Here is a 26,358-nt window from a genome sequence, read left to right as displayed (position 1 = left end):
GAAAAAATAGATTCGTATACCAACTCAATTTAATCAATAAAACTTGCCCCCTAAGTCATTTGGCTTGCTATTTCCCAATATCTCTGTATTTAAATTTGTTAATTATATTTTATTCTCGAGTTATCATCATTATGTATTTTGTTAAAAGTTCTCGTGAGTCATCAAACGATAGTGCTATTTCTTGTTTATCATCATTTTGTAATTTTTTTCTAATTATTTTTTCAGAAATAAAAAATAAAACTTTCTAACATTTGATTTTTTAATTTTTTAAAGAAAAATTAACTAAAAGATCAAGATCATTTCAAAAAAGATAAAATAAAGACTAGAATTAATCTAATAAAATTTCTTCTAGTAGCAGATAATTTAGCTGCTATATCATTATAAATTGATGATGCATGGTAATTGTGTTAGTATTTAGCACAATGAGTTGACTAATCAATTTCAAAACAGAATGAAAAATTAAGCCTATTTGTTACATATGAACTTAATAATTTTCAAAAAATAAAATTTGACTAATGTTAAAGTTGGCAGAATAAACTATAGATACAGTTCAAAACAATTTTTTTGTACAGGCTTTTTATATTCACATTTTAAGTTTTTATCATAAATTAATATTTTTATTTTTTCTCTCAAAAAAAATCTACATTATCGTATATATAAATTTAAGAATTTTTTTTAAAACTAATTGATAAATAATATTAAAAAAATTACTAACTTTTCAAAATTTAAATCAACTTTGTAAAGAACAGAGGCCAAAAATGAGAAAGCAGTAGACACTCAGAAAAGAAAATTTCCTTTTTGGAGGAAATTTTGTAAAGAACTTATATTAACTATTCTGTAGGTTCAGACTTTTACCCATCATTTGGTGGTATACACTGTAGATATCATGCTTGGAGCAGTATGCTTCCTTCAGCATGCACCATTTACAAGGACAGAAAATTGGAAGCCAAAAAAAAAATTACTAGAAGAAAAACAAGGAAAGGGAACACAGAGCATTAGAATTGTACGTATATGATTTACAAGTTGTTAGCTTCAACTCCATTATGATGAAAGTGCAAGCTCAGCCCATGCCAAAGAAGATGATCTGAACTCAGCAGTTACAGACAAATCGATTTTACTCTCCAACATGTTGCATATTTCCTGCATCGAAGGCCTCTTGGCAGGATCTGACTCAATGCAGATGTTCACAACCTCGCAGATAACTTGGAGATCTTCGTGTTTGAAATGTTTTAGCCCAGGATCAACTACATAAGACATTACATCTGGCAATTCAAGATACTCCCTTGCCTGCAGTACCGAAAAGTACCTTAAGTTTCTTGCACCAAAACTGTGCAAATGACATCATTTAACAAGATTCATGCATTTAGAGTTTTTTTTTTTTTAAATAAAAGTGTAGAATAACATTAATGCATTGGTGCCAAGGGGACACCACCCATGTACAATTCATGCATTCGGAGTTACTGGGATCTAGCAGTAACTGATCAAAATTTATAACTTTCCTTACCCATTCTACCAAGCATCCTTTCTCCTTGCAGTATGGAGGTCTTCCACTAATTATTTCCAGCAGAAGTATACCAAAAGCATATATATTTCCTTGCACATCAAGATGTCGACCCTCCAGTGCATTTGGTAGTATGCAAATGGCTCCTTGGCTACTAATAGAGCCAGAGTTCTTCTCTGCTCTTGCAAGAATTGTCTTCCAACTTTCAAAATCAACTAGCTGCAGCAGAGAAGCCAAAATAATGCTCTTAGAACATGGTAATATTTTTCGACAGGGTTCTAAATCCTAGCTCTTGATACGTGAATTTCCAAAGAAAAAAAAAATGCTGACAAATAAGAAACATCGACCCCCTTCATGAAGTCTAACCAACATATAACTCTAAGTGAATATTGAATTTTTTTCCACTTCTAGTGGAAAATAGTTTTTCTAGCATTTTGGTGGTAGAAAACCATACCACTGGCCAAGTTGACATATTTGTCTGATTGTCTCCATGATTTTAACGTGTTTTTATTTGAGATATGGCAACAGGGATACCTTCGGTGAAAAGTCTTCAGTAAGATATACAGCATTAGAATTCAACTCAGATATAGTAAATGGTGGATCAAGTTCAGTGTGTAGATATTTGAGTCCCTGAGCAATTCCTATAACAATCTTCATGCGTTGTGTCCATGATAATTGGCACACTTCCCCATCTGCAGTGATTTGACAATTCAGGCATGAGCTAAGCACAAATTAAGGAACACTCACATTGAGAGAAGCGAAGTTACTTACAATGGAGGTGTTCATAAAGTGTACCATTTGATGCATATTCAAAAACAAGCATCCTTGTGAAAGGAGAGCTCTCTTTGCAATAGCCTAGTAACTTCCCTGTATTCTCATGATTCAATCTTGCCAAATCTGCAACCTGAAGGCAACTTGACTGAGAACTTTGGAACACAGATAAATATCAATTTTGTCCGCTTGCATTCTGAATCCATATGTTTTCAGGGAAAAAAAAAAAGGGAAAGAGAGTACTTCTCGCTAGAATTCTTTATAATACCTCTCTCTGAAAATAAACCTCAAGAAAACCTGTCCAGTGCTCTTCTTTGATGCAGAGAGATATGACAGCAATCTCAGGCCCACCTTTCATTGTACCTTTGTAGACCACACTGTCTGGAGAGGACCCAATAATGTTGCTGAAGTCTTCACAAGCCACTTCAAGCTCTTGTCTGCTGAATCTCGTTACATCTTTCAACATCTCAGAATCTATAAGCATACCAAATTAGCAATTTTTTTCTGAAACAGACACTGGTAAAGTATTCTATCATTACAATGATTTGAAATTTCAGAGTAAGGAACCTAACCTATGTATATTGCAATTTGGTCCTTTTCACTTGCTGACTTTTTCCAGGGAATAATGAGAGAGGATTTGTTATTGCATCTCTGATATGCAGTGAGTAGAGCTACGATAAAGAGAGAACCCACCATGGTTCCCGTCACTATCTCAAGAGCCAAAAGCCAGGTAGGTTTTGATGTTTCCTGATGTTTGGATACATTTTCAGTAGGCTGATGCTTAGAGGTAGGAGCTTGATGGCTTTTGGTAGGAGGAGCACCACCTACAAAAAGATCAGTAACTGGTAACATCAATATCAGAATAAATAGAAGGTGCACCGAGATGATAAACTGTAGTATGCAGATGATATTCACATTTAAAGAACAAGATTTATGGATTCAGGACAGCATTTCAATATCAAATGGTCAAGCTTTAACTTCTTACTACCATGATAATATTTCAGTCTGAACAGTTTAGTCTGAAGTACACAAACTATACACACATGTAATTCAGTTGATCTTCATTCACATGATGAGTCTGTAAAACGTCCATGGCTGTGACTTATCCTCTCTGATTACTTCACAATCAATAAATTCCAGAAGGAAAAGCAAAGTCAAAATTGCCAGATTGCAGGTCTTATGGTTGGAAAGGAATACTAGAATTTCAAAGATGGTTTCCTTGGATGAGAGCGTCTTTTGTCTTCGATTTCGGTTAAGTCTGATCGCTTCTTTGAGGGGCTTTCTTTAGCTACTTGGTAAATGGAGACTACTCACTTGTACAGACTATTTTCATCCTTTTTCGTTCTTCTTTCATGCTTTTGGAGGGGAATATATTATCTTGTCTTGTACTATTTTTCCCGTTCTTTCTAATAATATTTCTTCTTGTATGAAAAGAAAAAAAAAACGTAAAGTCAAACATACCACACTGTGCTGCAGGCCGCTGTCTAGGATCTTTGTTGTCAAGACAGTTACCTTGAAAGCTTGTGCTATATTCAGAAAATTTGACACCAAAAAGTAAGCTTAAGGCGCAAATAATATGTGGCAGGTCAAAGGCACAAAGAATACCTTGGAAGGTACCCCAAGCACTTGGGTATGCTCCCAACAAAGAAGTTGTATGAGAAATCAGCCATCCTTAACTGAGATGACTTGCACAAGCCAGTTACATTTGCAGAAGCATACCTGCAGCGGAAATGACCCAAAAGGAACCAATTCAGGAAGACTAAAATTATCTAGGTTCACCATGCATTTAATTATCCATACTAAAGAATATATTGGTGCTTATGCTTATAGCACCTATGCATCTTATTGTATCCTATAAATGAATAAAGGATAACACTTTTCTTTGCACACTATAATAACACCCCGAACAAGAAAAGTTGCCGTAGTCAGTCGTGAGAATAATTTGATAATTGATTACTGATAGCTTTTTCTTAACCCCAAGAATTAACTTCTAGGATATCTGTAGTCTGTCAGATTCTGTCCATCCTTGATGATTGTTTGTTCTAATCCTTTCATTCAATTTTAAAAGGATAATTATGAACTAACCTATTGGCCTACTACTGGCCTCCCACAGGGGAAGCGAAGTTTCAACCCCTGTATTAGGCAGTTCCCCTAACAACAAAAAAAAAAAAGGGATAAATAATGAAAGCTATCAATCTACAATAGGACCACACTCAACCTTCCTCCAAATTTACATGCACCCTAGGGTTCTATAATCGATCAGATTTCTTTCCATTACCAATACGCTTATAATCCATGCATTCGATCTAAAAGGATAAATAATTTCATGGATGCCAATCTATAGTTACAAACATACTCGATATTCCAAATTATAGGCACTCTAAAAACTTCAAGAAGTGTTTACAATGGTGGTAGTTTCTAAAATGAACACTTCATACGTTTGTAAGTACAAGCTGTTGAAACTCAAAGTACAACCTTATCCACCAGTTCCAAAGGAAGAATCTTCCACTTACATTCCACGCATATTCGAAGGAAAATCTGCACTGCTTGCAACAGGTAAACTTCCTTGAAGTCTATTACGATCAAGATGGAGTTCCCTGAGGTTCTTCAAATTGCCAAGCTCTGGTGGCAGTCTTCCAGTCAAACCATTGGATTGAAGGTTTCTACAATGGCAACATCAAACTAAGAGAAACACACAAAGTGCCAAACATAAAAGTCGATTTCTTGAATTAAATACTAAAATTTCATTACATAGACGTCACATTGGTTAAATTCCCAAGTTCCGGAGGGATAAGTCCTGTTAATTGATTGTGCCCCAAATCCAATGCCTTGAGATTCTTCAGCATGCCAAGCTCTTTAGGTATTATCCCAATGAGATTGTTCTCACGCAAAATTCTAAAAACAACAGCACATGAAATGCAGCTTCAGTTACCAAATTGTGGAGAGAGGAAGCAGGCCACTTAAAACTCGAAATAGTTATTTTAGTCTAGTCAGAACTGAAAAAAGAGAAAGCATACAGCTCTTGTAAGTATATGAGTTCACCCAATTCTGGTGCAAGGAACCCTTTTAAGGATGACCCAGAAATGTTTCTGCAGAAAAAACAAATAGCAAAACAAATTTGTTAAGCCCTAGCCCCTCCTGGAACATTGTTTCTTATACATTTCTACACCTATTAGAATCTGGTGAGACTCATAGCTAGCACAAATAACAAATCACGCTCTTACAACTTTATAACATGATCTCTATCCGGAGAACAATAAATGCCGGTCCAACCACAGGGATCTGCATCTACGGTGTTCCAATTCGACATAACCAGAAGCGGATCTTCATATACAGCTTCCTTGAATCTAATAAGTGCCCCAACTAAGCAAAATCCATAATTCTCCATCAGCCCAAAAAGTTTAGTGGTACTCATCTACTTATCTAGTAAGTTACTGTAAAAATCATGTCCAGAAACAAAAACGCATTTTCCAAAGAGTACCCAAGCTTCAGAAATTTGTAAAATGGAATTTGACCATGCTATTCTTTAACGAAGACTAATATGTGGGTGGTTACTGAGAGATTTGAAAGGGCAGAAAAATGAAACCCATTATCGATGTCAAGATTATATCTACTAGGCATGTACATCAAAGAAAATGAAACCCAGTTTCTTGTCCTTTCCTGCATTTTCTCACAGCAACCAAACAGGGAATAAAAGAGCAACCAAGAAACGAGATCTGAGAATCAAAGGAAGTACATGATCTCATGTACGTACCTTCAATCGGTGCAAAGGAATTACTGGCTCCAAAATGAAGTCCGCTAACAAGAAAGAGCAGCAGCAACAAGGTATATGATCTCATTTCTTCGCAAGATTTCAGTTTTACTCACCAAATCCACAACACCCGAAGAACTCATTAACCCAGCACCGCAAGACCAAAAGCCAAAAAGAAAAAAAGGAAAAAAAATCTGCTATGTTCGAGTTGTGGGTTTTTTGAAAGAAAATTGATAAAAACAAACAATGGAAAGCATTTAGGTAGGATAATCATCAACTGCAAAATGGTTAAGAAGAGATTATAAAAGAAATGCTAAATGAGAAGAAACCAAGATTTAGCAACCACCCATGAAAGCAAATCCCATGAGTTGTAGAGATGTGAAGTAGATATGAGAGTAACTTGGATTCAAAGAGAAGCTCTGTAACTAGTAAAAGAAGAGCTTAAAAAAAAAAAAAAAAAAAAAAAGGCAAAAACAAAAAAGGGAAAAGAGATAATGAAGTCACGAAATTGGGGGAGAAAAGAAATGTTTCTTTGTTTGCATGCCAGGTGTAAAAACATGGCGGTTTTTTTTTTTCTTCAACAAAAATAAATTAATAATCTTTGATAATGAATGGATTAGTGGGTGAGTTTACTGCTAATGATTGGCTAAACAGCATGCTTAATTTTGTTAACGCTGATACAGTGGCTTGACATGGGAAATTCAAGTCTCGGATTTGTTGGGGTAATATTGTGAAAGAGCCAACCAACCTGATTATTTCTGATTATGTTTATATATTCAAGTATCGATTCATTTCATAAACACTTGTGACGGTGAGATAATGATATTTCACGTCTCACACCTATCTGGAATCAACAGCAGTCAGTCATTTATTTATTCATTCAAGACTAGTAATTTGGAGTCGTTCATAATTAATTTTTGGTGTTTTTTTTTTTTTTTTTTAAGAAAAAAAATTTAACAGTATTTTAAATAGATAAATAATTGAAACTAAACTCTTTAATTAATAATAATTGATAATTTCTTTAACTTTTTTTCAATAAACATTAATATAATGTACATCTTTTATAATTTTTTGTAATGTATTATTTTTTATATAAATTATCATGTGCATATGTAAATAGGAGTTCCATGTTGTTAAGAAGTACAATTTATATCAAATTAATATGGTGTCAGACTAAAGTTAATTTTTTCAAGACTTTTGATTTTTTTTTTTTCTCCTTTAGCATTTTCATTTCTCATCGGCATGCCTAAAACTTTCCTCAAATAGAGGTTTTGATCTCAATGCACTATTTCTTCAAAAATCTTTTTCTACTTTGTTATTGGATGAAGAGCTCTTCTTGTCGACGACTGTCATTATTTACTTTTGTAAATTGAATTTTATATTTATTTATGCACGCGTTTACTAATAATGATATCTTCAGTTTTACATTAGTCATTTATTGTCAATAGAAATATAACTATCAGTAGACGTACCAAGATACGTTACATTATTATTTTAGTTCACTTTATCTTTAAATATGTTATGATATTTCTCTCAATGTTTGATGACTCTACTATTTTTTACATTTATTTTTCTAATATCAAAGTCTACATTAGTAATACTACCTCAGCGTTTGTTCATAATCTTTTAACTCCATTACTATAATGTTATCAACATTTCTTATATAAGAAATAAATTCTCATAGCTTGTTTTAGTATAAAATATGAGTATCATGCTCTTGTTGATACCACTTTTGAATTTTGTTGACTTCATTGTTTATTACAAATATATAAGCATCATATGCTCTTTTTCTATTATTATATATTTTGACAATTACAACGTCGTCCAAATTATTAACTCATGGATGCTCAAGATTCAATTGTTACAATATATTAAAATAAATTCAAAGTTCAAGAGTTTATGCTTTTAGAAATTTAATTTTTTCTTTTTTCATAAAAAACATAATATCATAAAAGACTAAAAAATTATAAAAATAAGAGGTATGCATATGATTGTAGTTCAAAGACATTTATGAATTAGTGTATGTTGAAATATGAAGATGCATGAGTCGATGCATGCTCATGTACTCCCAGATAACCTGCGATTACCACCTCCTAGGCAAATCTTGTGAAAGATGTGCTCTAGTCTGGCAAAACTTGAATCTCCAGGTTTATTAATTAATCCATATATATCCTTATAAGCTATCAAAAAAAAAAAAAAACACAAGAAAAAATTTACCAGTCATGCTAATTGACTCGCTAAATATAGGATGCTCCATGATATTGTAACGTCATATTAAGTCAAATATCTTCGAGATATATTGTTGACTGATAATAAATTATTTAAATTATTGAGAATTACTTACGAACTGTCATATCTCTTAATAATTAAATCTTTATAAATATTCAATCAAATGAAAACAAAGTAATCCCTGTAAACATTATCATTATTCTTTTATTGTCATCACTGATTTGATTGTCAAAATATTTATAAAAGAGATCTTCGTTGTTCCACTAAAATAAAAGATTAGATGAATCTTTAAACATGTGTAAATAAAATAAGTAGTATAAACTTTTTAAATTAAATGCATTGAGTTGATCATTAAACACTTGGAAATAAAAGAATCTAATAAATTATCTAAATTTTTTTTTTATCCTTGTTTAGGGAAGACTTTCAAGTTAAATGTAGAAAAAGTTACAAGGAAAGGTAAGTAGAAAGATTTCCTATTTTGTCACTTCCTCTAAATTAGCATCTTATTTCTTAATTCAATTCAAGTAATCTATTATTCTACATTTTATAAAATAGGAAAGTATGTCAAGTAAAAAACACTTGGTTGCTTTTTTTTTTTTTTGAACGAATTCAGTATTAATTCTACTATCAAATTAATAGTTTGTACACAAGAAAAACAAATATTCAAACTTAAAAAAATAGAGTGTGTTAATCACGCGCATTCTCATTTTAGCAGGTTTTACAAATTAGAATGTCCCACACCTAATAATGACTTGAAAATATCTTAATTAACTAAACCGAGTAATTAACATTGACAGCTGTAATTTTCTTAATGTAATCTTATTATTATATCATAAATTTATATAATTATTACGGTAAAACTGTTAAAACTTTAATGTTTAATTACTTTAAATATTTAATTAATTTTTGAAGTATAGATTAAAATAATAAAAAATAATAATTTAAGATTCAGTTGGTCAATCATTTCAAATACATATATATATATATGTGTACATATTTTATGTGCTTCAACACAGAGACTCATCTTTTCAAGGGACAAAAAGGGTACATCCCTCGAATTCTACATATTTTACAGTTGTATTCCACGATTGTTTTAATGTGTGTATATATATATATATATATGTTGCATATACGTATGAGCTTATATATTATATATTAAATATATAAGCTCATAACAACCACATCAAATTTTCTTGGTCTTTTTTAAGTACCCATCAAAGAAAGAATCAATTGGTCAGTCATGACCCAATAAAAGGTCATATGTATAGAACAAAACCTAATTTTTATAAATAAGCAAGTTGGGCATGCCCTTGTTTATAAAAAAAAAAAGAAAAGGAAAGTTGCTTTATATACCTTGTATATATATTTATATATATATTTTTATATAATTCCATCAACTTTACTTTTAATTATCTTCATTGATTTGAAAATTTCAATAAACGAAATGCATTAGCAGCCAATTTAACAAATTTTCTTCAACTTCCTTTTTTTTTTTTTTTTTTTTTCTTTTTGTTTAGAAACAAAAATTTGGTGTATATTTTTGAGCTTCTGAGTTGTATTCTTTAATTGGTATATATTTGAGGGAGAGGGAGAGATAACAGACAGGACATTAAAAAAAAAAAAAAAAAAAAAGGTTGTTTTAGGCATCAAGGCTTCTCAAACTAGACACAATGCTGGTTGGAGTAATTTTAAAGTAAAGGGAAGGGAAGGGGGTGGGTGGTTTGGATGGCGAATGCCACGTGTCTGTATTTTATTGGGTTGACAGCAAGACGGTGGGACCCAGATGGCCAATTGAATTTTACGAACAAGCATATCTTCTTAAAAGGGGCCATCATGCCTCGGCTTCAATACTCAAAGCATGTGATGAAGTGGGTCCCGTTGAGTTAATTATTTATCAGAGAAGTAATCCTCAAGTTATTTTCCCTAACATTTCATTCTTATTTTGTTATATTTTAATCTAACAAAATTCTAATCACTCCTGACTTCCTTATATATAAATTTATAAGTTACGTGCAATTAATTTTTTTACCATTCAAAATTTTCATGTAATATTTTATTTGTTTTACATTAAATTGAAAGAAGAATAGAATTAATCAAATGAGAAATAAATAAAATAATAAGATAAAAAATTAAGAGACACAAAAAGCATCAGAACATCAAGTGAATGGATATAAGAATTAACATAACATAGGATCATTACAAAAAAAAAAAAGAACCCATAATAATAATAATAATAATGATGGTCTTTAGTAATGACCAAGATTTTTTTTTTTTTTTTTTTTTTTATCATAAGATAAAATTTTATTTGTATATATCTTGTTGTTAAAGTCAAGAAACTATTTAATTTATATACATGTATATTTAAGAATAAACTCATCTTTTGAAACTAAAATATAATTATACAAAGCAGAAAAGAATATAATACGGTGCAGTTCAGTTAGGTTTTTGAACCTTGCAAGTCAAAACACCAACTCTTCATACTGGACTTGACTTTGAATTTCTATCTTTAATGCTTTATAGAGATTGCATCGCTTTTTAATTTCCAGCTTATCGGCTTTAAATTTCTTTTCCTTTTTCATTATCATTCCCTCAACTTAAACATTCAGTCTACTTCAATTCGGTTTTTGTTGTTCATCTTTCCTACTTACCTCACTAATCTATTATCATTCTTACCTTAATTTTCTTTACTAATAGTTTTGATAGGTTGCTCCTTTTTCATACTGGATCTTATTGTTAATTTTATTCAAGTACCATGCACTGTAAACTACTTGTTAATTATTATTGATCAGTGGTTAATAAACTCATGTAACAAAAGTATATTTTATGTTTGGTAGAGACGTAAAGAGCAGTAGAGTTGCTCTTGTTTTTGAACCAGCTAAAACAATCCAATAACAGATAATCTTGGAAGAAAACTTTGCTCAAGTATATCTAATAGGTCTTCCAAACCGATATAATTTCAAATGCTTTGTTCTTCACTTTTATTTTGATGTCTTTTTAATATATGAGTTTTTTATTCTCTGTTCCTCACTTATTTACATTCTTTCTTGTTTTGATAATGAATTTTTTAATTAGATTTTATATCTTTCTCAAACAAATTGTTCATCAATAAGGCTTTGATTACTCTGAAATCTAATTGCATTTGGGTAATTCCGTCTCTTTTCTATTGTGCACGCATGTCATCTGTGTAATTACATACTAATATGAAATTTATACGTAAATGAGTTGCAATAAGTTCCGTGTACTTTCAATACTTATTAAAATTATAATATAAAATAATTATTAATTAATTCATCACACAAACCACTATGTAGTCTACCAACTATCCTCATCCTTTCCATCTCACTCACAACACAAATAGATCTGCTCCAGTCTTCCTCTGCCTCAACACATCTTTGTGCATGGTCGACCCACTTTACTCATTATTTTTTTTTTTGAGATGAAAAGTATAAACAGTATATAAATATTTACTAGGGGTACAACCTACATACCAAAAAAAATATTTATATCTCCAGTAAAACTATCTATGATATGTTCAAAATCCTCCACCCTATACATGTCATGCCCCATCTATCCTTGGTTTTAGACATATCACTCTCCACACCACCTAAAAGTACAGTCAAACTTTCTCCATACTTACCCTACTCATATCATTATTAAAGCTCATGACAGCTCAGAATTGAAGTGCTCTTAAGATGACCTAGATTTTTCAAAGGATGTCTTGTGGTTATTATTTGGTATGATGAACTCACAAATGCAACTCAACTACCCGGCAAAAATTAACCCTTCTCATGCAGATGAATCAGCTAGTGCTTATTCTATCATGGAATTGTCTGGTGAATGTATCAGGAAATATTCAGAGCATAACCAACATCTAATGCTGAACTGAACAAAAAACAAGTATTGCCTTTCCCACAGCTCTACCTCCATCAACAAAGAAAGCACTTTTAGAAGGAGACAGAAGTTTAGCAACTGCTAAGAATGCCCAAATTACAGATTAGTTCAGCACTAACATTCTTAAAAGAATCCCAATCCAATAACATATCGGGTCTTATCCTAAAAAAAGCTCTTCTCCAAGATGGCCAACAGAACATGATCTCTATCCAAAGGTAACCTTCATTATCTTTTCCTCTTATTTCCTTCAAATTCATGCTCTTGGAACGAGAGGCAAATCAGAATCAAGCACAAAGCTAGGGCCTGACACCTCTATGAGAGCCATGAAATCTATAGTAGCTAACTACAGAGGGTTAGCTCATACCTCTATACCAAGGAGTTTAAGGGATGTTATTGAAGATACTGATTCAGAAATTATTTTCTTGTGAAAAACAAAACCTGATGGTTTAAGAATGAATTCTACTTGTTTAAAGCTTGGTTTTGATCAGTCTCAAATTTGGGCAGCAATTGGGAATAGAGGTGGACTATGCTTAACATGGAAATTAATTGTGGACGTGCAAGTAATTAATTACTGCTGCATAGAATATTTCAGGTTATAACCCACTGGTTATCTCTACTTCTAATTACAATATGAGTTACAAGATTATTTCAAAAATATTGGCGTTAAGATCAAGGTCCCTAATGGATAAATTATTTCCCTTGTCAAGCAACTTATATTAAAGACCGAATGATTCAAGAAACACCTAACTCCATATCTAAATTGGCGAGAAAGATCGAAAAAAAAAAAAAAAAAAATCCTATTTTGACAGAACAGCGAAAAAGTAATACTCGTCCTAAAACTGGGAAGTTGCAGGATAGTTGGTGATGGAAGAAACACCAGCATTTAGCGTGATCTTTAGATCCCTTCCATTAAGGATTTTAAGCCTAATTGTAATATTATTATGAGATTGAAGCATTTTAGTTTAAGTTGTGGAGGAAGGTGGGAATCACTGGGGTAGTCGTATCATTCAATTATTTCACCATCATTTAGTCAGGGAAATAACCAAGATTAAAATCTCATCTGCTCCTCCTAATAGTGATAGATGGGACTGGATTTTAAATCCTAAAGGTCTGTTCGATGCTAATTCTACCTATCAAGCCTATTATAATGCACTTTAAATCTATCTCATAATTCAAGGTTAGACAGGAGATCTGTTAATGGGAAAGACTTTTTGGAAAGCAAATCTTCAAGAGAGGAATAAATCAAGAAGAGAAGGAAGAACCGATTAAACCAGAAATTGATCTGGTTCGAACTGGTTAAGGAGAAGGATTCATTTGATCTGATTAATCAGTTCATCCAATTAGGAAACCCAAAAATCTATTCATAACCGGTTGGATCTCGGTTCCTTAACTTGGGAATTGAAACGGAATGATTATTTGATCAGTATATATACTTTTGGTTTATGTATCCATTATATTACATAATTAATTAAAAACTAGAAAGAAACTAGTTTTCAAACTCACCCACCTAGCCACCTCTTTACTTCCTTCTCTTCTTGACCAGACCCATGATGTGATCAGATTTCTTCCTCATTTTCATTCCTTCTACTCAACATTCTTCTACTTCATTCTGCATGCTTAGCTTATTAGTTCAATTTTGTTTTTGTTGGTCATCTCTTCTACTTAGCTCATTAATCCAAAGCATTTTTGGCTTGTTTTCTTTACTTTAGTATGAGTCGTAATAGAGAGTTTGGATTAACTTGAAGTCAGGGTTAGTTTGTTATTTGATACTTTATTTACATTTGCTTTCGTTAAGTCGTGCTTTTGTTCGTTTTATTTTGAATCTCAAAAGATTCTGGTGGTCATGGTGTTTGTAGCAGTAGTTGTATTGTGCAGCTGTTAAGCTGCATATTTCGGTCACAGAACGTGAGGATAAAATAGTCGTTCCTGCGGAATCCATCAACAAGCAGTTGCTGCACTATCTCATTCCCTCCATTATCTTTGGTTGGTTAAAAGTAGGAGTTTGCGGTTGTATTTTTATGTATTTAAACCATTCCCAAGCAGCAAGGAAAAGGAGACGTTTATTGAATCTAAAATCTTGTGGTTTATTCTCAGCCGAAGAGAATGTCTTCACTAATTTTCTTTGGTTTCTGACTGAGACCTATCAATTGGTATTAGAACCATGACAACAAATAAAGAAAGAATTGAGAACCTAGAAGCCAGCATGGACAAATTGCAGGGTAGACTGAGCCGGATGGAGGTCGGGTTTGCTGCCAAATTCTACCAAATTGAAGACATCCTTAAGCGGCTAACAGACATGTTACTGGTAAACTGTGAACGCTCCAGCAGCAACATGTAAGGGCCGGCCTGGCCAGACGTAGCCATTCCGCATTGACGACGCTGAAATAACCGATTGGAGACCTATCATTATTTGCGAGATTGGTGTTTGTAAATGGGAGTCATGGGACTTACCTGATTTATCGGTGACAAAAATCAGAGACCCGGAGTTGTTCTTCTGCCCACTGGACAGAAAGTACCCAAATGGGAGCAGATTGAACAAGGCAACGAAGGCTGGTCACTGGAAGGCTACTGGCAAGGATCGCAAAATTACGTCCGGAGTCAACCTGATAGGCAGGAAGAAAACTCTGGTCTTTTATACTGGTAGAGCTCCAGAGGAAAAAAAGACCAATTGTGTTATGCACGAGTATCGCACAACGGAGGACGACCTTAATGGCACCAAGCCTGGCTAGACTGCCTCTTTTCTTTTGAAATTATTCAAGAAACAAGATGAAAACCTTGAAGGTTCAAACTGTGATGAAACTGAACCCACTAGTTCATCACTTGCAGCTATTAAATCATCCCTGGAAGATATGCAATCGAAGTTAAAATTGCCCCAAGTGTCTCCATCTTTGGAAAGGAAAGAGAAAAGACATTCTGAGAATACTAAATCTTGTTTTGCTGACTTCTCTAACAGAACAAATTCATGTACTCGAGTGTTTGCTGAGTGTCACAACACCAATTCTGGTGTTTGTGATGTGGAAGACCAAGCTTCCGAAGTGACGGACTCAGAAATGGATCATCATCTAGAAGCGGATCCGAATTTATTCTATGACCCATTGTTGGAGCTCCTATATTACGATCTTTTTTCACTGTTGCATTCACAGATGCAATCAGAGTTGGGATCTTCTTACATGTTTTACCCCCAACAATACTGCGATGAGTAACAACAAGGGGATGCAATTTCAGGATGGTTCAAATGAGTCGGATGCCTATATTTTGGAGTTTTTAGATTCGGTCATTAAAGATTCAGAAGAGTATTCCTCTAATGCATATGCTGGACCAATTAATTCAACTACGGGAAGTAAGACCACAAACAATATGGGCTCTGTTGAGGACAGTGGATCACGCTTCAGAGTCAGATGCGGAAGTGACCCAATAACAAGTTCTTTTGGTACACCAACTTGAATAAGAACATCTGATAACTACAACCGTGTGCAAAAATATTTTGATTATTTGTTTTATATAGACTTTGAAGCATCAATGGCTCAGTAGAGAATGCTCTCAGGCATCTGAAGGAGTGCTACTTTCTTGCGAGTGCTAAGAAGCTCTTAATGAGGAAGATGCCCAAGGAAGATACCACATGGGAAACTACTATAGAGTTGCAAAAATAATTTCGGTCATCTGAACCTTGAGGACAAGGTTCCTAAAAAATGAGGGAGTAATATGAAGCTGCATATTTCGGTCATAGAACATGGGGATAAAATAGTCGCTGCTGCAGAATCAATCAACAAGCAGTTGCTGCACTATCCCATTTTCTCCATTATCTTTAGTTGCTTAAAAGTAAGAGTTTGCGATTGTAATTTTATGTATTTAAACAATTCCCAAGCAGCAAGGAAATGGGAATATTTATTAAATCTAAAATCTTGTAGTTTATTCTCACCCGAAGAGAATTTCTTTATTAATTTTCTTTGACTTCTGATTAGAACCTATTAGCAACTAGGACTGCTCTTCTTCATATTAAATCTTTTTATCAATCTTATTTAAATATTGAGCACTATAAAATTAATCAAATTTCATTTTTATATGTGTTATTTTTTATTTGAGATAAAATTGTTATTTTTACTAAAAAAAAAAGAATATAAAGATTGGAGTACCTAATCATTTTCATATATATTTGTTAACAAATAGTCAATACTTAGTTAACTCATATAATAAAAATGTATTTCATATTTAGTAAAGACAGAGAGTAGGAAAGTCACTCTTGTTTATAAACAAATGAAAAAGCCAACAAAAGAGAATCCTCTTGCAACTAATGGAAACACTTCTTTCTTGTAAAGACTTTGATTCAACTGTTTATAATAAATTTTCTAAAACTTTATAATATCTTTTAAATCGATGTAGCTTGAAGTGTTTTGTTCTTCACCTTAATTTTGCTGCCTTTTTACAACATGAGTTTTCTGGTATATGTTTCTTGATTACTTATTTGTTAAGAATGGACAATATTACTTAAAATTGCCTTCTTTCTCAATTTTGATTTTGAAAGTCTTAGAGTGAATTTTTCAATTGGATTTGTTTCTTCTTCAAACAAATTGTTAATCGATTGGACACCTTTTTTATATTTGGTTACTCTAAAATCTAATTGTATCTGGGTAATTTCATTTCTTTTGGTACTCACTTTGCTTTATTTTTATATTGTACATGCATGTTATCTATGTAATTTATACACAAGTAGTAAACTTACATCCTGTTTATTTGAATAAGATGAGTTGTTGGTGACCCAATTCTCAGTTTGTTTATCTTTGATTGTAAGTAGAGTCTGGTTCTCCAACTATTGGAGAGAAGATGTAACTTGGAGTTTAGATTTTGGGCAATCAATATATGTGCTAAAAGCCTTTGACGGCTCTACAAATTGAAATGCTTTTGGCCACAACAAATTGAAGATGTGTCTTGTCAAAGTATTCTGCCTTTGTTTTTACAGCAATAAGGCAAAATCTAGCTATCAAAAAAAAAAAAAAAAAAGGAGTGTTATTATTAAGTAAAAATATAATTTAATTTCATTTTTAATAAATGTTAAATAAAAAACTAAACATAAACGCTTCTACAATGTAGTTTGTGTTGGAAGATATGAAACATATTTTCAATAAATATTGTTATTAATTTTACTAATTTTATAAAATTAAAATAAAATGTAAAATTAATTTGTTACTAATAATTTTTACATTTACTGTAATTATTTAAATAATCTTTTAGTTTATAAATTAGTATTATTAGTGAAAAATTAATAAAATAATTTAATTCATAATATTTTTAAATTAATTTAAATTATCAGAAAAAAAAAATTAAAAAAAAAATATCTTGGTTATTTAAGCAGTTGCAATAATTAAGTTTTTTAGTATTGAATTATTGCAATAAGGCAATGAAGCCTTATTAAAATGAATAAAATAGCTTGTTTGGCCAGTATTCTGCTTTTTTCTTTTTTTTTCTTTTTACTGCAATAAGGCAAAAACCTAACTATTAAAAAAAAAATAAAAAAGTGTTATTAAGTGAAAATATAATCTATTTTCATTTTTAATAAATGTAAAATGAAAGACTAAACTTTAAATAAAATATAAAATTAATTTGTTACTAATAATTTTTACATTTATTATAATTATTTAGTTTATAAATTAAATAATTATGATTTGGAATTAGTAATCTATTGAAAAATTAATAAAATAATTTAATTCATAATAGTTTTAAATTAATTTAAATTATTTAAGAAAAATATCTTGTTTATTTAAACAGTTGTAATAATTAAATTTGTAGTATTATATAATTCATTATGATTTCAATATTTACTAATTTTATAACATAAAAAATTATTAAATAATAAATTATTTTTACTAAAAACAATGAATTCATCACACATCTACTGTCTAGTATACTTTGAAGTTGTATAAAAAAATTCTACCAACCATCCTCAGCCTTTTTATCTCAGTTACAACACAAATAGATTTACTTAACCTATTAATCATCTATTGGCCTCTTTAATTTATATATATATATACATACAGTCTCTCTACTAGCTTCTTATTATTCTGTTCTTCACAAGCCTCAACTGCAAATACCAGGATCTGCTCCAGTCTCCCTCTGCCTCAACATCTGTGTGTATCCTCAATCTCTTTACTCTAATCATTATTTTTTCTGAGATAAAAAAAATATACAATATATAAATGCTATGGCACCAAAGGAAATGCAACCCATATACAAAACTATATATGACATGTCCAAAACCCTCCATCCTAGATATGTTATTCCCCGAAAAAATGGAGTATGAAGCAGTCTATCCTTAAATTTAGACATACGACTCTCCACCCCATCAAAGGTTTTCCTTTTCAAAGGGTCTCTTGTGGGTAACAATCAAATGGTTACTATTTGGTATGATGATTTCACAAATGCAACTCAATTACCCAGCAAAAATTAGTAAATTAATCGAAATAAAAATTAACCCTTCTCATGCAGATGAATCAGTTAGTGCTTATTCTATCATGGAATTGTATTCAGAGCATAACCAGCATCTAATGCTGAACTGAACAAAAAAACAAGGACAGCTCTACCTCCACAACGAAAAGAAAAAGAGTCCCACACACTCTTACCTCCAACCTTCATCAACAAAGAGAGAACTTTTAGAAAGAGAGAAGTTTAGCAACTACCAAGAATGCCCAAATTACAGATTAGTCCAGCACTAAAATTCTTAAAAGAATCCCAATCTAATAACAGATCCGTTCTTATCCTAAAAAAAGCTCTTCTCCGAGATGGCCAACAGAACATGATCTCTATGAAAGGTAATCTTTATTATCTTTTCCTCTTCTTTCCTTTTAACTGTTCTGAACCAGGCAAATCCCTGCTGAATAATTCAAGCTCTTGGAAATCAAAATCAAGCACAAAGCTAGGGCCTGACACCTCTATGAGAGTCATGTTCTATAGTAGCTAACTGCATAGGGTTAGCTCATACCTCTATATTTAGGAGTTTAAGGGATCTTATTGAAGATACTGATTCAGAAATTATTTTCTTGTGAAAAACAAAGAATTTTACTTAAAGCTGAATGAAACAAAGAATTTTGGGAAGATTAAAATAAGACCTAATGCTCCTCCATTCACAAGCTTACTATTTGCTAAATATCCCCTAATTTTATGATGGGCAACCGAAAAGAAAATCTCTAATGTTATGGAATGCATTCACCAATATTGCTCGTAGTCAAGCCAATCCCTGAATAAGGCATACTCTTCTATCTTTTTCAATATAAACACCAAGTCGATCCTCGAAAGGAGGTTGAGATCCATATCTGACCTCAAAACTCCAACTGAAAAAGGTAAATAGTAGGACTGCCTTTCCAAGAGAAAAGCTAGTGAAGAGAGCTTCAACATTTTGGCTGGAAAAACCTCTCTCTCATACACCATAAGAGCTACCGTAGTAAGATCAGTTTTGCCTAAGAAAGTTACTGATAATCTGACAAGAATTAACCAAAAAATTTCGGTAGGGTTTGGATGAGAGCAAACTCATGGCTTTACTACAGTTAACTAGGACATAATTTGCAGGCCTATATCACTTGGAGAACTTGGCTTCAGAAAGAGTTCAATCTAGCCTTGCTAATAAAGCTGAGTGCCAAAAAAATTCAGATTGATCTTTAAAAAACCTTGGATCATTATAATTAAAGCAAAATAGATGAAAGGGTTCTCAATACAATAGATGTTTCCAAAAGAAATCTGATTCCCCATCAACAAAACCTGTATTCAAGCACACTGGACCAATCATGCCGCTTGTCTCTTCTGCTTCTCTCCTTACGTGGCCTTCCCTTCTGGTGCCACATTAATTGTGAAGTTAAACAAGATAATACATTCACGAGAAGATAAATTTATTCATGTGATCTCATTGTTTCTCGAGTAATTAATCTTGAAAAACCACCACATACAATTAATTAGTCAATAATCTCCGTTTTAATCCATGCATGACTTCACCTCATTTACGAGAAGGTTTACATTACCCTATTTTGAATCCCACCTATAAATAACCAACTACAGCACTATAAATCATCACCACTGCACTATTTTCAATTCTTCTTTCAAACTTTTTCAAATATCAGATAGTAGAACAGCATATCTTGAAGATGGACAGCAATGGAGAAGGAGGCGAAAAGGGTGGTGATGGTGCCAACAAGGCAAATGTTGCAACTGGTAACTGGCCTACGATGATGGTGGCTACGAGTGCTGGAACTGGATTTCGAATCGTCAGGAGGGATTTTAAGAAGAATCCACAGGGTTGTGTTTCTCAACTGCACGCGAATGAGAAAGCAAACAAGAAGTAGTAATGTTCTCGGAGCTGCTGTTAATGTTTATGAGTAGTACGTGGTGTAATAATTATCTTCTACTAAATAAATTGAACGTTTATGAGTTTTAACTTTCCTTTAAATCCATCTCACAACAAAACCAAATCAGATTTCATAACAACAATCAAAATTCATTCAAGGATTCAAATAAATCAAATACATGTTTTGTTTATAGGGATCTTATTCACAGTTGATACAGAGTCATACCACTCTGAACCTAACTCCATAGAGGGAAGGATGAATGATGAATCAATAGTCTCCTAAAAAAGGTTAGTCCAAATAGAAACAACTAATAATATTACAGACAGATGAGGCGATATCTAAATTGGCGAGAAAGATCGAAAAGGAAATCCTATTTTGACAGAACAGCTAAATAGTAATAATTGAAACAACAGTAAGTCCTAAAACTGGGAAGTTGCAGGATAGTTGGTGATGGGAAGAAATACCAGCATTTAGTGTGATCTTTTCCATTAAGGATTTTAAGCATGTTAGTTAAGTTGTGGAGGAAGGTGGGAATCACTGGAGTAGTCATATTACTCAATTATTTCCCGATCATTTTGTCAGGGAAATAACCAAGATTAAAATCTCCTCCTAATAGTTGGTAGATGGGACTGGATTTTAAATCCTAAAAGTCTATTTGATACTAATTCTACCTACCAAACCTATTATATTGTTATTTAAATCTCTCATAATTCAAGGTTACACAGATTATTAATGAGAAAGACTTTTTGGAAAGCAAATCTTGAAGAGAGGAGTAAATCAATGTGGCCGAGAATTTGGTACTAAAATGATTCTATATCATACATTTCACCCTCAAAAGATACTAGCTACTGCTATCTATATGGTGGGGAAGACAGATACAATAATTTATTCCTACAATGTTATATCATTATAATTTTATGGCTGTTTTTGGATGGAGGCATAAGAGTACAACATTACAATTGGAATTCAATGGACAATTATCTTAATTACTTCATCAAATCACAAAAGCAAGCTAATAATCTTGGACTCCATAAGGAAAAAATATCTTTTTATTTGCAGTAATTATTGTCGATAAAATATATTATCGCAGGGAAGAACAAATAGCGACCGAACCAATTAAACCAGTTCAAACCGAACTGGTTAAGGAGACAGATTCGATTGATTTGGTTAATCGGTTCAACCGATTAGGAAACCCAAAAATCAATTCATAACCGGTTCAATCTTGGTTTCTAAATTTGGGAATTGAAACCGACCAATTAGTTGATCAGTATATATACTTTTAGTTTATGTATCTATTATATTACATAACTAACTCAAAGTTTCTTTCTAGTTCTCAAACTATAGTAGCTAACTGCAGAGGATTAGCTTATACCTCTATATTTAGGAGTTCAAGGGATGTTATTGAAAATACTGATCCAGAAATTATTTTCTTGAGAGAAACAAAACTTGATGGTTTAAAAATGAAATCTACTTGTTTAAAGCTTGGTTTTGATCAGTCTCAAATTTGGGCAGCAAATGGGAATGGAGGTGGATTACACTTAACAAGGAAATCCATTGTGGATGTGCAAGTAATTACTACTGCATAGAATATTATTAATATTAATTATTGGAAACAAGCCTTGTAAAGAATAAATCTTCTCCAGAATTTTCCACCTTATAACACTACAATAAAGAAATTCTGGGACTATGAATTTTTCTTGGCTTCTTGTAGGAGATTTTAATGGCAGTTCAAAAAAACCTGAAAAAGAAAGTAAAACTCCTTCAAATGAAAGTCCATCATACAACACATCTTGAGGTGGTGGAAGGCCTTGGGCTAATTGACTTAGGCTTCGAAGGGAATTGCTTTACTTGGTTGAATAAGAGGTGTGGTGTAGCCAAGCTAAAGGCAAGATAAGATAGAGCACTATCTAACAGTCAATATCATCTTTTATTTCATGAAGCAGTAGTCATTCATTAGCCAGCCACATTTCAGATTATAACCCACTGGTTATATCTACTTCTAATTACCAAAATCATGGCAGAAAGCAATTCAAACTCTGACGAAATGTGGTTGAGGGACTCATCCAGCAAGCTGGTGAGTGAGAATGCATGTGAATGCCCCACCTATAGATCATCTGCATAAAGAGAAAAAATACATGCTTCGCCCAAATCAAATAGAATAAATCTTTTTTTGGCAGCCTTAAGAAAAGCGTCAAAGGGGTTGAAGATAGTATAAATAAAATACAACAAGAAGATCTGAGCTCTGAAAACCTTAGTAAAGAAGCATCTTTGTAAGCTGAGCTTCAAGAACGTCTTCTTAAAGAAGAAACTTAATGGGAAGAAAGAAATGAATCTAATATGGGAATCTAAACACAATTTTTTTTATCGGACAGAAAGAAAAATTTCATTGTGACACTTAAAAATTGCAGATGGCTCATTGATTTCTAATCAACATGAGATTGCAACCAATTTTATTGATCATATTTTTTTTCCTCTAGCAGGCCAAGCTTCCCTAGAGGTCTAAAATGGGCTATTTCCCTCATAAATAACTTTGTTTTTTTGGAAATAAACAAGTATATGTATTAATATGAGCACCAAGGGGGTGCAACCCATTTACATTATTTACATATCAATTAGCGTGACAATGAGTTCCGCAAAATCCTCCATAGTACCCAGAGAATGACCCCTTAAAAAAAAACTTAGGTTCTGAAACCATCTATTCTTTGAAGTGTCAAAACCATTAGTGTCATCAACCGCCTCAAAAGCCCTCCTGTTTCTCTCTTTCCCACACAGCCCAAGAAATAGTAAGTGGAACCATAGCCAGCTGACTGTTTCTACCTCTGATACCCTTCCAAGCCCATAATGCCTCCCTCACCGAGCCCGCCAATACCCAATTTAAACCCAATAACCCGTAGACTATCTGCCATAGTTTATAGACCACCAGACAGTGTAAAAGCACATACCTGCAGGTCGAATCATCATTCTTGCACAGGAAACAGTCGTTGACCAGAAATTTTCCCCTCCTTCTTAAGTTGTCAATGGTCAAGAAGCACTCCCTACAGGCCTCCCAAGAAAGAAATTCGGGATGGAATCTCGATCCTCCAAATCTGCTTAACTGGGATACGGATGCCATCATCTCTGAACTTAAACAGTTTTTTATAAAAGGACTTACTGAAAATGACCCATTTGGAGTGAGGCTCCAGCAGGGTATATCTTTACTGCCATTAACGGAGACCCCAGATAGAATCCGAAGTAACTCCTCATATTCCCCAATCTCCCAATCATTTAGGAACCTGGATACCGCCACCTGCCACTCCTTGGCCCCTCTGCTGTACACCTCAAGAAAATCTCAGATGCCATAAATAACTATTAAGGGGAATGAAAACTTAGTTAAATTCCTGATGAGCAATAAATTTTTCAGGCTCCCAAAGGCATTGGTACTCGTATGGCCCAAGGCCCATACAATATGCCTGGAATATTTTACCATCATTTCTAGCAAATAACAAAAAGAAAGAATGTTATTGCTTATGTTCAGGTCTTCTTCCATGCGGGATTCATGTTCAAAGACTTGAACCAGACCAATATTATTCTAATTCCTAGAGTAAAGGAAGCATGCTTAATCAAGTATATCTGCTCTATCTCATTATACAATGTGAGTTACAAGATTATTTCAAAAATATTGTCATTAAGATCAAGGTCCCTAATGGATGAAATTATTTCCTTCGTCAAGCAATTTTATTAAAGGCCAAATGATTCAAGAAAATATCATTGTTTCTCATGAGATCTTCAGGCTAGGCAGCAATTAAACGTGATATGAAAAAGGCATTTGATTAAGTTGCATGGAGCATCACATTTGATTATGACGAATGTGGGCTTCTGGGAGAAGGTAATCCAAATGATCTCTAATGCTTTTCTACTATGTCTTATTGAATTATGATCAACAGATCTCCATATAAAGGAGCCAAGTCTCAGAGAGGTCTTAGACAAGATGATCCCTTATTACCTTATCTATCCTCTTCACAGGAGCATTTTCTAGAATTTTACTTAAAGCTGAATGAAACAAAGAATTTTGGGGGGATTAAAATAAGACCTAATGCTCCTTCATTCACAAACTTACTACTTGCTAAATATCCCCTAATTTTATGATAGGCAACCGAAAAGAAAATCTCTGATGTTATGGAATGCATTCACCAATATTGCTCGTAGTCAAGCCAATCCCTGAATAAGGCATACTCTTCTATCTTTTTCAATATAAACACCAAGTCGATCCTCGAAAGGAGGTTGAGATCCATATCTGACCTCAAAACTCCAACTGAAAAAGGTAAATACCATCTCTCTCATACACTATAAGAGCTACCATAGTAAAATCAGTTTTGCCAAAGTTACTGATAATCTGACAAGAAATACCAAAACATCACGGTAGGGCTTGAATGAGAGCAAACTCACGGCTTTACTCCAGTTAACTAGGACATGATTTGCAGGCCTAAATCACTTGGAAAACCTGGCTTCAGAAAGAGTTCAATCTAGCCTTGCTAATAAAGCCGAGTGCACAAAAAAGTTCAGATTGATCTTTAAAAACCTTGGATCATTATAATTAAAGCAAAATAGATGAAGGGGTTCTCAGTACAATAGATGTTTGCAAAACAAACCTGATTTTTCCATGTATTCAAGCACACTGGACCAATCATGCCGCTCGTCTCTTCCGCTTGCTTCTCTCCTCACGTGGCCTTCCCTTCTAGTTCTACATTAATTGTGAAGTTAAACAAGATAATACATTCACGAGAAGATAAGTTTATTCATGTGATCTCATTGTTTCTCGAGTAATTAGTTATGAAAAACCGCCACATACAATTAATTAGTCAATAATCTCCGTTTTAATCCATGCATGACTTCACCTCATTTAAGAGAAGATATTACGTTACCCTACTTTGAATCCTACCTATAAATAACCAACTAAAGCACGGTAAATAATCACCACTACACTATTTTCAATCCTTCTTTCTAACCTTTTTCAAATATCAGATAGTCGAACAACGTACCTAGAAGATGGACCGCAATGGAGGAGGAGGAGGAGGCAAAAAGGGCGGTGACGTTGCCAACAAGGCAAATGTTGGAACTGGTGGCTGGCCTGCGGTGATGTTCGCTCCGGGTGCTGTAGGTGAAGTGCAAATTGCCATGGAGGATTTAGAGAAGAATCCACAGGCTTATTCTGGTCAGCTGCAGCAGAATGAGAAAGCAAACAGAAAGTAGTAATGTTGTTGGTGAATGTTTCTGAGTGGTGCGTGGTGTAAGAATTATCTTTTACAAAATAAATTGAAGGTTTATATGAGTTTAAACATTCATTTCTATCCATCTGCCAACGAAAGTAAATCAGATTTCAAAACAAGAATGGGTTCAAATAAATCAAAATTGGTTAAGAGGGATTAATAGGGAGTCTCACAACTCTGAACCCGTCTCCAGATGGGAAAGGATGAATGATGAATGAACAGGTCAATGGAGATCGTAGTCCGAGTAGAAACAACTCCCATTAAAAAAATAATAATAATAAGAAAAAAAATACTGTTTAATTTCATTTAGTTTAATCGTATTGGAATTTGATTTTTTATTTTCAATGTGTGGTTTTTTTATTTATCATATTAAATAAAGAAAGTTGAATTTTTTTTTTTTTTTTCAATTTTCTAATATAGTTTCAAACTATTTAACGTATTCCAAAAATAATTAAGAAAGATTTCAAATCAAATTATAAAAGTAGGCCTGAAGGTTACTAGCATCTGACTAATAACCAAATACCTTACTCATTGTTGAAGCAACCTTGAAATTCAAAACAAAATCTTTTCATGTTCTGTATGCACTAAAAATTTAAATGTTGTATTTAATTTAATTTTTTTTCAATTTAACTAAACTTAGTT

The 26,358-nt window shown here is 33.0% G+C and overlaps 1 protein-coding gene, 2 long non-coding RNA genes and 1 pseudogene across 5 annotated transcripts; 2 read left to right on the top strand and 2 right to left on the bottom strand.

The window, feature by feature from the left end:
• Positions 1–780: 780 nt before the first annotated feature.
• On the bottom strand, positions 781–6,463 carry LOC110806652 (putative LRR receptor-like serine/threonine-protein kinase At1g63430). Of its 2 annotated transcripts, XM_022031576.2 has the most exons (13): positions 6,027–6,463; positions 5,497–5,635; positions 5,290–5,361; positions 5,024–5,167; positions 4,786–4,935; positions 3,878–3,991; positions 3,734–3,798; positions 2,845–3,096; positions 2,541–2,746; positions 2,273–2,405; positions 2,036–2,193; positions 1,505–1,720; positions 781–1,287 (listed from the first exon to the last, which is right to left on the bottom strand). In XM_022031576.2, the coding sequence occupies exons 1-13, from the start codon at positions 6,109–6,111 to the stop codon at positions 1,042–1,044; spliced, it is 1,980 nt and encodes a 659-aa protein (XP_021887268.1). In that variant the 5' UTR covers positions 6,112–6,463; the 3' UTR covers positions 781–1,041. The 2 variants fall into 2 exon arrangements, with proteins under 2 accessions (XP_021887268.1, XP_088074144.1); XM_088218018.1 differs by lacking the exon at positions 5,497–5,635 and having other exon boundaries at positions 6,027–6,462.
• A 5,147-nt stretch (positions 6,464–11,610) lies between these two features.
• On the top strand, positions 11,611–14,195 carry LOC110806648 (uncharacterized). Its single transcript, XR_002538329.2, has 2 exons — positions 11,611–12,358; positions 14,003–14,195. It is a non-coding gene; the product is annotated as an uncharacterized LOC110806648 (long non-coding RNA).
• Positions 14,196–14,304: 109 nt separating this feature from the next.
• Positions 14,305–16,167, top strand: LOC110806658 (NAC domain-containing protein 62-like; annotated as a pseudogene).
• Positions 16,168–17,980: 1,813 nt separating this feature from the next.
• Positions 17,981–26,076, bottom strand: LOC110806649 (uncharacterized). 2 transcript variants are annotated; one of them, XR_015818488.1, is made up of 2 exons: positions 19,890–26,076; positions 17,981–18,305 (listed from the first exon to the last, which is right to left on the bottom strand). It is a non-coding gene; the product is annotated as an uncharacterized LOC110806649 (long non-coding RNA). The 2 variants fall into 2 exon arrangements; XR_015818489.1 differs by having other exon boundaries at positions 23,413–26,076.
• Between the last annotated feature and the right edge of the window lie 282 nt (positions 26,077–26,358).

Source organism: Carica papaya, chromosome 4, assembly GCF_054855325.1.
Source record: "Carica papaya isolate Zhongbai chromosome 4, ASM5485532v1, whole genome shotgun sequence".
In the NCBI taxonomy this organism is placed as follows: domain Eukaryota; kingdom Viridiplantae; phylum Streptophyta; class Magnoliopsida; order Brassicales; family Caricaceae; genus Carica; species Carica papaya.
Note: the sequence above shows the minus strand (reverse complement) of the source record. Positions and strands in the feature narration are given on the sequence as shown.